Source organism: Lissotriton vulgaris, chromosome 3_1, assembly GCF_964263255.1.
Source record: "Lissotriton vulgaris chromosome 3_1, aLisVul1.2, whole genome shotgun sequence".
Classification (NCBI taxonomy): domain Eukaryota; kingdom Metazoa; phylum Chordata; class Amphibia; order Caudata; family Salamandridae; genus Lissotriton; species Lissotriton vulgaris.
Genome location: NC_141689.1, coordinates 916,264,438 through 916,276,878, shown reverse-complemented (window position 1 = coordinate 916,276,878; position 12,441 = coordinate 916,264,438). Strand labels below are relative to the sequence as shown.

The 12,441-nt window shown below is 42.7% G+C and overlaps 1 protein-coding gene across 1 annotated transcript in view; it reads left to right on the top strand.

Annotated features, from left to right (window-relative positions):
* Nucleotides 1–12,441, top strand: part of CEMIP2 (cell migration inducing hyaluronidase 2) — a 336,915-nt gene that overhangs the window by 257,130 nt on the left and 67,344 nt on the right. Inside the window, exon 16 of the mRNA XM_086961256.1 lies at nt 3,682–3,859. Coding sequence (XP_086817382.1) covers nt 3,682–3,859 — 178 coding nt within the window. The remainder of the gene's footprint in view (nt 1–3,681; nt 3,860–12,441) is intronic.

Here is a 12,441-nt window from a genome sequence, read left to right as displayed (position 1 = left end):
ATTTTATTGCCTCAATCATGAAATCTTGGGAAGAGTGATTGATTACAGGATTAGTGGCTAGGCCTCAGTGCATGAAGTGGTCAACCCCTGCCAATATGGTTTAGATGAAGGACTAGGGACACTGGTGCAGTGCCTGAATCGGCATCTTCTAGTTGGCAAATATGTTACTGCCAAGCGTCACCCCTTGTACCTGGCATTCATGGACTTATCATGTACTTTTGAGAGAGTAAATCGATCCAAGCTTTGGAGAATCCTACTTGGACAGGGCCTTTGAGTCCCTGGTATATTTTCTTGCAGATTTGCACGGAGGCTAAGGTACGTTTTGGTGAGACTAGTGAGCTCTCTGCACCTTTTAAGCAAGAGGAAGGCGTGAGGCTGGGCTGTTTTAGCTCCAGCTTTACTCCTCTTTTACATTAATGATCTGAATACTTTTTTAGTGCAGCTGGGATTGGATGTGCTTGTTATTAAATCTCTACTAGTACCATTCTTACTGTGTGTGGACGACGCACTCCGAATAGCCGGAAGCTCCTGTTTAGTGATTTTGTAAACTTCATGTCAGAATTAGACTTGGGGACTAATGTTAGCTAGTCGAAATTAATAGTATGCGGAAGTTGTAGCCAAGCATTAAGGTCTTTAACAATGAATGGTAACACTTTGGCAAAGGTTTCTTAGTTCCCTTTTCTGGGTATAACTTTCGACCACTTTACCTCTTGGAGCCATAAACTGTTGTTCGGAGACAAACTATGGCAGTTGATAAGTGCTCTCTTTTCAATAGGTAACAAGCCCCTCTGAAAATCTGATACAGACAATGTGTTCCGGTTCTTCTGTATGGCCCACAAATCTGGGGATATTCAAATGTGTGATCCATCCAACGCGAAGAGAATTTTTGTCTGTGCTGTCTCCTATTGTACCCTACCTCCTGTTCCAATTTTATTTGTCATGAGGAGTTTGAACTTCGTTATATTGAAATTCTTATTAAAGAGCTCCTTTAACACTGCTTTTCAGTCTGATCCACTCCCCATGCCTCCTTGAACCAACCACTCTTTAAGGATTGTCTGAATTGTAAGGTGGGCCTATAAATCCCCTGGTTGTCCTATTAGGGAAGTTATAGTGACCCTGGCGAGACCTGATCTGTTTATAGATCCTGCTATTTGCAAACCCGATGTACATACATTGAAGATATTGTTTTTGAACAAAAGATGTACAGAAAGGGAAGATGTAGAATTACTCAAACCCCCCGTTGGGTCTTATATTACGATTCTGACATGCACAGGTATTTAACCCTATTTATTGAAGGTGGCTCCGTGTTGCGATAGGACTCTGCTTATATGCTTTCGGACCGGTACCCAAATATGCTTCCCATTAAGTCAATATGACTCCAATATATATGCATGTTCCTGCGATGAGTGCTCTGCCCAGACGTTTACATGTTGTGTTCTTTTATTAATTTTGTTGTATGTATACTAAACCTTTTTCAATTCCATTACTGAAAAGGTATACATTTCCACCTTGCAGCTATTAAAGGTTAAAGGGGGATTAAATCTGCTTAGCAGTAATCTTTTTAAAAAAAAATCTGATATGAAATGTTGCAAGACAATGCTATTTTTACATTTTAGTTCTATCTTGTATTAATCAGCTTAATATAAACATTTTAATGCACAAGTGTATTTAGGTTATGCTTCTATGATTATATATTTAATCAAATAAAGCGCTGTTGACTTGAGTCTTATTACCTTATGACTTATGGTTATTGACCTATATTTCATAAAAAGGTCTAATGACACTTATTTGCCAACTAATTTGACCTGAGCCTGAGGCATTAGGATTTTTTATTAGGCTTATTCTGTTTTCTCCATCTTTTTTTCCTACTGGGTTCATAGCTTTTTGGCTCGGAACCACTGACTTCCTGAACCTAAGCCTTTGATTTTTGTATTATGTTTTTGGGAGCCTAGAGCAGGGTCTAATCTGGTGTACACAAGCGAGCCCCACACAACATTCTCTGTTTCTTACCGGCAATCAGCAGAGCTCTTCACTATAGTTGCATGATCCTTACCAACACTGTTACTTGGATGTATCAGACAGTGCAGCATGGTTCTGTACTTAACACTTTCCTTATTCACATATCTCTGCACATGAATCATAATATATGGTCATGCATCTCTTTCTCTCTCCCTCTCGATGCTCCTTACCTTTGGTGCCCTAGCACTAGAATTTCCCTTATATTCTCCTTCAACCAAAAAAACACAACTTCATCTTTGTCAGACTCTCAAAAGGCTTCTTTTAAAAAGCATGAGTAGGGTATGTGGATACATATATTAATGTGCGTGTTTGTTTTCTTAGTTTGAACAGCACCATTTTTATATTTCATCACAATTTTCCACCTCTCTCGGATACCGAGTTGTGGACGTACCTTGTGGTTTTGTGAAAAACGTGACTAAATAGTGGGGTGTGTTTTCTGATTTTAATGGCGCTACGAACTGTGTGTAGCCAGAATCAGGTTTTCCAGATGTAGCAAATTTGGTTGCGTCCAAGAGAAAACAAAGGCTAAAGCATGTCGAAAGAGTGGCCAAGGGGAAGAAGAAAGCTGTTGAAGCATTGGAAATAACACTTAGAAACTACTTCCTGTAAATTGTCTAAATGACAGGAACTGTTAAAGAAATCATCGTTTCCTCTCTTCCTCGTACATTCCTACTTACACATTCTCGCTACTTCTTTTTTTTCCTATTACTGAAGGGAAATGGAACATAGCAGTACTGTGTTCTGCTTTGTGTTGTCAAGTATTTGTTTCGACACTGCCGTAAGAGAACCAAAAAGCACTTCCATGTGTGAAAAAGGTAATTGCATGCATCAGTTTAAATCCTAAGTCCTTGGTTCTCTACCGGTTTTGCACTCTTAAACTCCACTCTGGTGCACAATGAAGTTACTGGACCCAATTCTGATCCATAGAACCTGGATTGGAGGTAATCTAACCATACGAACTGCTTGTGCAAATAAGTGCAGGTTCTGCTTGTTTAGTGAATTTACCACAGTCACAAATTTAGGGTTACGGGTAGGTTTTTTTTGCGGTCCAACCTGCAAATGTAGGAGAACTCGCATAAAAGTGTAGATCTGTGTGTGTTTTCTTACCAACTTGAAGAACCTTTTATGCTATATTTAATCCTTCAATGGCAGGAAAATGTTTTTTTTCCAGGGTGAAAAGGTAAAGGTAACACCCCTACATAACATGGCTAGAAATGAACGGATTCTTCCATTTGGAAAAATATTTCACTGTGAAGTAAAACAAAAACATAGATGTTCATGTTAACATTTGTGCCATAGTTACAAATACAAAATTTCAACCTAATGGAAATTATGTTTGCATTAATTGTATACCTGCGAGTACATCTGGAAATCTATGAAGGCATATGTTTCCCATGTAGTCGTGGAATTCCTTGTGACTATTATGAATGTCTATAATTTGCTTCCAATGTGGACATAGTCCAGCTGGAGTCAATTTTTTGAGTACTCAAGCGTAAGCTTACCACCGCTTTCTAAATCACGAGTGCAGCCACTGAATGCTAGACAAAGAAGAGCACTCATTTGTCAACAATGTTTTAAATATCTGAAGCCTTAGGTTGCAAACATTGGAGATGTGATGCTAATCAAATTGAGTTGTTCATATACTCTACATATTTGTAATAGGACCTTTCCAATACGAGGATTTCAGATGTATGATGGCCCAGTGCATCTCACCAAGAGTACCTTCAAGAACTATGTTCCATCACCTGATCGCTTCACCAGCGCCATTGGATTCCTCATGAAAAACCCATGGCAGATCACACCAAAGAACAACATTTCATTTGTGAAGTTTGACGCCAATGTAAGTTGATCAGTCATGATTGAATGAATATAGAGCATCGTGGCCTAAATTGCAGAAAACTGAGACACTTAGACTGACATTTTTGAGGGCTTCCTTATATTATATGTATTCTGATATGACGCTTAAGGGGCATTGACCTTTGCCTCCGAAGGTACTGTGTATGTTCTCTTGTGATCTAGGCAGACAGTGTACAACATTGGGGTGTTGAGTGGGGTAAGTAACCATCTCAAATAATAATAATAGTCCTCGTATGGGTGAACCACTGAAGTCACTAAATTAACCTGATCTCATACCCCTAGTACCTATGGCATAGAACAGACAGGCTAAATTTAGTGGCAATGTGTAAAGTATTTATGCAATACTCACACAGTAATAAAATCCAAACACAACATAAGAAAAATCCCAAACCAATTTAGAAAAAGAGTACGTTTTAATAAATAAAATGACACGAATGACAAAAGTTCAGTAAGTAGAATTGAGGTTATGAATTTTTAATGTTTGTAATAAATTTGAAAATGCTGTCAAAAAGCATTAAGCACCAACTGCAGATATCTGGTTGCCCGAGACTGGGGCAGAGGTAAGTTTTAAGACCGACTGTGATGGAGAGCCGGTAGGATCCGAGAGCCAGGTTCATCTCTGTGGGAAAGTTACCCCCTGGTGTTGACAGTCTTTGGTGAGAAAAGGCAATTGACTGACATCGATTAGACGGAGCTTGATGTCAGCAAACTTTGGCATTTGGATAGAGCCTTAGTGTAGACATTGATTCTCAGCAGGAGAAGTTCACATTTTCATGTACCAGAGGCCTTGGGGACCTGTAAGGTCCTCCTTTGTGACAGCGTTGAGGGAGCTGTGGATGGAGTCGAAGCGGCCTCAGCGTTAACTAATTTCAGTATCAAGTGGAGAATGTAGCGGGGGCTATGGCATTGTCAGGCCAATTGCCTATGAACCCTCCTCGGAACTTCTGTGCAAGTGGGTCTCAGTCTCCAGAGACAAAGTTCACAGAAAAATTCTACGTCTCAGGTTTTCAGGAGAAGCACAGTCGGTCACCAGCTAAAGGTCTAGGAACTTGGGGACAGCACTTGGAAGTCAGGACCCACTCCAGCAGAGGCAAGCAGCACGGTCCAGTTAGAACTAGTCATCTGGTAATGCAGGGAAACGGTCTCTTGAAGGTTGTTGTGTCCCTATAGCTCAAACAGGAGGTGTGCCTTATGGCCCTTGGAGTCAGGGCCTGGGTTCAAGTGAAACAGATCCAGTCTTCTAAGGTCTTCAGACACCTGGGGCACTTCTGAATCTTCCTCGGACCCAGCAGTGTTCTGAAGAGGTGACTCAGGATGACACATTTACGCCCTGTGCCAGTGCTGCCAACTCCTGGCTACTTACTAACCAACGGGCTAAACCACTCAAAACAACCATGGCAGAACTCTTCTCACCCTGTGCAGAGCTTCTGTGCTCACCCTATAGGTGTGGCTAATGAGATGGTGAAACCCCTCCTCTGGGGTCACTCAAAACCCGTTCTGGGGGCAGCTCCTCTCCCATAGGGCCTGATGCCTCTCTGGCTAGGTGGACAAAAGAAGGGGACAGACCCAGGTGTTAGCTACATCTGACTGTGACAGGGAAGGCCCCCTTGAAGTTAATTACGTTCCTGGGCACTGCCCAGATGGTCAGCTTGCCAGAGAAACAGTACCCCCCCCCCCCCCCCCCCCCCCATGCCTTTGCCTGCTCTCTGGGAGCTAGGCCACACCTCAATGAGGGAGCTATTCAGCTCCTGAGTGACAGTTGAAAGCTCATTCAAATGAGCTTCTAGAGACTTTAGGCAGGTAAAAGGTATATTTTCTAAAAGTACCTGTTCTAAAATATGTATTAGAAATCCAGCTTTTCCAATTAGTTAGGTTTGTAATAAATGTTTTATAAAGTCCAAAGATGAACTCTGTAACTGTTTTATAATTGGATAGAGCAATGTTTGAATGTAATATTGCATACAATTGCTTCCCTACGGAACAGCTAATCCTGCTAGGGTGAAAAGAGCTTTGAGGCTTTTTAACTGTAAGAACATGCATAACATTAAACGTTTGTATGTCCTACTTTTACGTAGAATGCATCCTGCCTTTATGGTATTCATGGCCAACTTAGGGGTGATTTATTGATATTTCAAAGGGGGGTTTACGCCTTTCAAAGCTTTTTTTTTTTTTGGATAGATCGAAGCGACAGCTTAAACCTACACCACTGCTACACATGGCTGGCTTGGAGACCCTGGGTACACTTAAGGTACCATATACTAACTTATAGATAGGTCAATTAGAGGTATGCCAATTTCATCATGTTGAATGGGGGAAGCACAGGCACTATACCTCCAGAGCATTCCCAGGTGTGGGGGCTTAGTTGACTAATGAGCTCACTGTGGGGGCCTGTTTTAGACCTCATGGTCACAGGTTCAAATCCTGGCAGGACCACTCAGCCTTTTATCCTTCTGAGGTTTATAAAATGAGTACCATTGAGTTGGGTAACAATAAACAGCCGTTATTGAGCACCAAGATACCTGCTGAGTAAACATGCACTTAAAAAATCCACATCTTCTATTTTGTTTGCATGGGTAATTTGAGCAGAGGTCTAAGGCAAACAAAAAACCTTAAGGCAAATATCTAGGGGAATAAAATGCAAAAGATGGCCATTTCCAACAAAGAGCAGCATCAATAGTGCACTGTAAGTAGTAATATATGCTAAAGAAAATATTTCAATTAGTCGTTTAAAAGAGTGATATATGCCACTGCTAAAATATTTATTGCAGGCGTAAATTTTGTATGTTGGGTCCGCGAAGCAAAATTCCATATGATCATTCATATTATATTTAAGAGTTGTAAATATTTTTCAAATAAGTAATTTACTTGCCTCTTAAAGACTTACAAAGCCCCAAAAATGTCTAAGGGTCTGATTACGAATTTGACGGTCCATTGAAGCACTGAACCCGTGGTGGCGGTTCTTGAAATGGCGGTCGACCCACCGTATAATGAATACAGTCGTGGGGCTGAGCCAGGTCTGCCAAAATCACTGGGTATCATGGATCCCGCGGCAGTGAGTGGCCCTAATATACAGGCAGTGCTGCTGCGGCACTGCTAAGCATATTAGGAGTTTCCTCGCCGCCACTGTTTTCATGTCGGTGAGGCCGCCATAAAAATTGTAGCCTTGAAGAAACAGAGGCCCTACAGGCCACTCGCTGCCTGTCACAAAGTTAATCTACTTTGGCTACTCAGCAAAATGTGTTGGCTGGTGCAAAGATTCTCATGTCAATCCACTTCAGTTCAAGCTTTCTGATTTCTCCTATTGCTCTTCTTTGGTCCAAAAAGGCTTTGTTGTATGAAGAGGTTATAGGTTTTTTGTTGCCACTTTTTGGCCTTTCTGCATTTGCCTGATCAGATATCACTTTTCAATTCACAGCTTGTAATGCATTGTTTAAAGGGACTTGTGTACATGTTTTGTCCTACACACATTTATTAAGCCTTTGGGGGGCTTAACTTGGTCCTCGCACTCTTCCTGCATGTTAGACCTGGCATCTTTTGGCATGGTGTCTCCTGTCTTTGTGACTCTGACCTCCTATTTTTGACTGTGTGCTGCATTTCGTATTTGCTGGTGTTAGAACTCTGGGCACTTTACCTCTGCTGACCAGTGCTAAAGTGCAAGCGCTTCCTATCTAAAATGTAAGTAATTGGTTTCTCAATGATAGGCATATTTGATTTATTAGTAAGTCCCTAGTACATTGCACTGTGTGTGCCCAGGGCCTGTAAGTCAAATGCTACTAGTGGGCCTGCGGCACTGTTTGTGCCACCCACATGAGTAGCCTTGCAACCATGCCGCAGACCTGCCAGTGTCTGTTAAGTGCAGTTTTGAACTGTCATTTCGACCTGGCAAGTACATTCACTTTCAAGGCCCAAACCTTCCCTTTATAACATGTAAAGCACCCCTAGGGAATGCCCTAGGACCACTGATAGGCAGGGTGCAGTGTATTTTTAAAGGTAGGACATGTACTGGTGTGTTTCACATGTCCTGGCAGTGAAATTCTGCAAATTTTATTTTTCACTTCAGCAAGGCCTATCTCTTCTGTAAGTTAGTATTGGAGCTGCCTTGTAACATCTTACAAGTGTATCTTGCATTTGGGAGCTGATAGAAAATTGGTGGTTGGGGTCTCTGGACTGACAATTTAAAATACATCTTTTAGTAAAGTTTGTTTTTAAATTGTAGGTCTGAAAATGGCACTTTTAGAAAGTTGGAATGTTCTTACTTTAACTATTTTGTACCTCTGCCTTTCTGCTGAATACACGCCTGGGTCAGGATGAAGGTTGGACTGTTTGTGCATTCACTCTAGACATTCAAAGAGAGCTGAGGTGTGGCCTGCATATCCTGATGGCCCATCACCAGGCTGATGGGCCTTCCTGAGCCAGAGTGGTGGGAGGAGTTGACACTGACCCTTTAATAGGGCTTTGCCTGTCCTCACACAAAGAGGTATCCATCCCATGTAGTGTGTCTGGAGTCAGAGCACAGAAAGGCGGGGGCTTGTGTACTACAAAGAGTTTCCTTCAAAGACTAAAATGGGCATACGTACTGGACATGTGACCCCTTCCTCAGAACACTTCTGGGTTGAGGATATTCTGCCAGGAAAAAGAGCTGGATAAGCTGTCAGGAGGAACTTCCACTTCGCTGTTTGTTTTGGTGTGCTGACCTGCTGCTTCTGTCCTGGGACTGAAAGAACTGGGATTTGCTTTCTACATCCTGCTTCCAAGGTTATCAGAGGACTTGAGTTGAGCTTGCCTCCTGTTAAGTATCAGGCGCATCAAAGACTTATTCTGCCAGTGCTGGGCTCTTCTGCAGAGAGTCCTAACTTTCCAAGTGGTATCAAATCCAGCTCCTGGGCCCTGGGAAGTGAATTCTGGTAATTTCAAGGACAAAATCCACGCTCAGACTACCATCTTCATTCCAAACCGTCTCATCGCTGGAAAACTCAATGCATCACCGTTGCCAGTCCTGGAGCGAGGTCCCTTTAGATATAGTGGCCCGAACTGAGGAGAGCCTTTTTACCCCAGGCTTCAATCCCTCGTTACCTTACTACTACTTTTAAAATGGCCGATCTCCTGATCCCAGCCACCTACATTGTTCATAGGCGAGGACTTCCCTAACCCTGGTGGCCCATCTTGTAACGGCGAATAACACTCTTGCAGCCTCCTGTATTACTCAGCTCATAACTTCTACTGGGGCCATCTTGTAAAGGTACCTAATTCAAGTTTGGCAGCCATCTAGTAACGGCCAACCTATTCTTTCTCTTCATCTGACTTTTGATGCACTCAAATTGAACTGCCATTCGCCTACACCCATCAAAGAGTCCCAAATAATTGCCATCTTGTAACGGCCCCAACAAACCTGGCAGCCATCTTGTAACGGCTAATATTTGTATATTCTTGCAATTTTGTCATAAGTCACCTACACTGAAGACCAATCGTTCCTTTCCTTTCCATTACTTTGTTATTGTCGCTCCTCACTGCCAAAAGAATCTCACATCATGACTGATCCAATCATGATACCTGAAGTCAATAGCGCCTACTCTATTCAATACCCTCCTAAGCTATCAAACAATGCCGCAAAAACCTTCAAACACAACCTCCTCAGAAAAAACCTGGATACCCTAGTCCTGGATCACTCCTACAACGCCAAAAAAGGCATTATAATCAATAACCTCTTATTTTTCACTAGAAATATTCCCTAAGGAACTAGGATTACAACGAATCCCATGCAGAATCTCAGAGCCTCTCTGAATATAACATCCTACAAAAATGGCACTGTCCTTATTCAAGCAGCTAATAAGGACCTAGAACGTTTTGACAAATACTTTATCACATTAAAAACACACACCCTCAATACATTCACTCGCTCTCCAGTCCTCACTAACCCCTCCACCCCCTCCTCTACTGAAGATCATAGACCACCCTCCTCACCCTGACTTCAGGATAGAGACACTACCAACGCTCTTGCCTATGCACACATTGCATTGACACCCTCTACCACCTCACGCAGCTCCTCCCCTCAACCCCTTCCCTTACCTAGTTCCGTGGAAAGAGACAACGCAAACTTTCCTTCCTTTCCACATACTGCACGGAAAACTCCAGCGATCGCAAGTAACACTGCTCGGGAACTTAACACTACCCCCTCCACTCCCCCATTCCGATAGAACATCGACCCCTATCACTCTTAAGTGGTGATAGAAGCAACAATCATCTCCTCTTCAGATATTGCACAGACACCCTCAACATCTTTAACATCATGCAGCATGTCTAGGGACCCTACTACTACCCCCACTGCCCATTCTTCTTTGGATGAAATCCGACCACATCCCTCACCTAGAACCAAGGAAAGAGGTAATAATTCTATCTCCTTAGCACACACTACACCGTTATCCTCATCGTTCTCTCGCAACACTTCTAGGGACCCTACTACTTCTACCCCCAACTCCCTTCCCTCTCCGTAAAAAAAAATTCAACCCAGCCATGTACCAACACTCAGTGAAAGAAAGATAAACAATTTTCCCCCTCTAGTTCGCACTTCGGTATCATCCTCAACTAGAACTACCATGAGAAAAAACTTTAATCCTACTCCCTTGACCCCCCATTTCCTGGCCTCCACACAGCATCAACAGATGGAACAAGACTGTTTCAAGATATCTTACCGCACATCTAGAAACCTTCAAAACTTTATCCTTGAGATGAAAACCATCCTACAACTTGCGGAAAAAGCATCAACTACACTAAAATATCTCCAAACTCGCTAAAGACAGCTGACAACATAGCAAAAACTATCCCCCTGCCTCTAGACAATCGATCGATTCTTGCGCACGCGCAATCTCTCCAGCTCCATTACGGACCAGGAACTGCAATCTCTGTTACCGCTGTACGAATCTTCATACGAGCATATCCTAGATAAAGAGGAATTCGCAATCCACCTAGTCTCCAGCAACCCTTGCAGAACATCACATCCTATCCATAGAGGAATACACCGGAATAATCTTCACTCTATAACTCCAATCCAAGATAACCAGGAGCCTAGTCCAAAGAATCCCTCAAACCAAATTTCCTGCCTTCTACTAAATTGCCGTTCAGCCTCTAAACACGCCTCTGACATTGCTGACCTCATCCTTAGCATGAATATGGACATAATTATCCTCACGGAAACTTGGCTCAAGGAATCATCCTCTCCATGCCTTGACCTTCTGGTCCCCCCAGACTTCAACATCATTAGACTAGATAGACCTCACAAAATAGGCGGAGGCTTAGCCTGCCTACATCGCTCTGACCTCACTGTCTCAAAATTTCACGCAGAACCCCTGGACTTCTGTGAATACCTTGGGATCTCTGTGAACTCACCTAGTAACCACCCCCTCAAATTACATATATTCTACCATCCTCCTGGGCAAAACATAACTTTCACAGAACAACTTATGGAAATCCTTCGGCAAACTCGTCCCCTCACTCAAATGACATTTTCCTGGGTGACTTCACTCTCCACTGGGAGAACAAACTGGACAAACAGGTCAACACCCTTAAAACCTTCCTTGCGGACCACTCCCTGGTCCAAGCTATCTCAGAGCCCACTCACTCAAAAGGTGCCATGCCAGACTGGCTCATCTCCAAACTAAATACTATTGAACTGATCTCGATTACCCCTTGTGACTGGTCAGACCATCACATTATCACATTCCAAATCCCATCTTGTAACAAGAAAATCCTCCCACAACAAATAAACCTAAACAATGCATAAGAGACACTAAGAACATCAACTGGATCAAGCTAGCCTCACAATGTGAGAAGGCTCTTATCCCTCCCAACAACATAGGCGGCGTCACTGCCCTCACTGATCACTAAAATTCCACAATGACCAAAATATTCGACCAAGCCACACTGCTAAAACTTAAAAGAATACCTGACAAGGACAAATACCCATGGTTCAGTGAAGTCTTGAACGAGGAGAGACGCAAGCTCAGATCAACGGAATGGAAATGGAGGCTTCACCCCCCCCCCCCCCCTTGCCCTCCCCCCCCCCCAGTTGAAACTACTCCAAAAAGCAAGAAAATCACACAAAAAAGTATTCTAAAATCAAAAAAAGACTTCTTCAAATCAGAACTAGATAATGCTAAAAATAGACCTAAAAAACTCTTCTAAATTCTGAATCAACAATCGAACAAACTGGCCAAATCTTCACTCTTATCATCAGCCTCCCAGTCAAGTAGTTCTGAATTTTTCTCCTTCTTCATGGCAAAAACAAATTCCCTTCAACTTGAACTCAAAATAACTGCAACCAACTTAGCCACCCCTAAGATCTGTCAAGCTAATAACTTGGTACTAAATAAGCGATCTCTACTCAAAAAAAATTCGGACTGGTCTAACTTCCCTCCGACTCAACGCTGGAAAGACAGAGATTCTGTTTTTTAACTCATCATCCCCTCTTGATTCTAATTTATGGTGGCCGGATGATCTCAGCCATGCCCCCACGCCTAAAGACTCGGTGAGAAACCTGGGAGTGCGCTGGGATAATCATCTCAGTTTCAA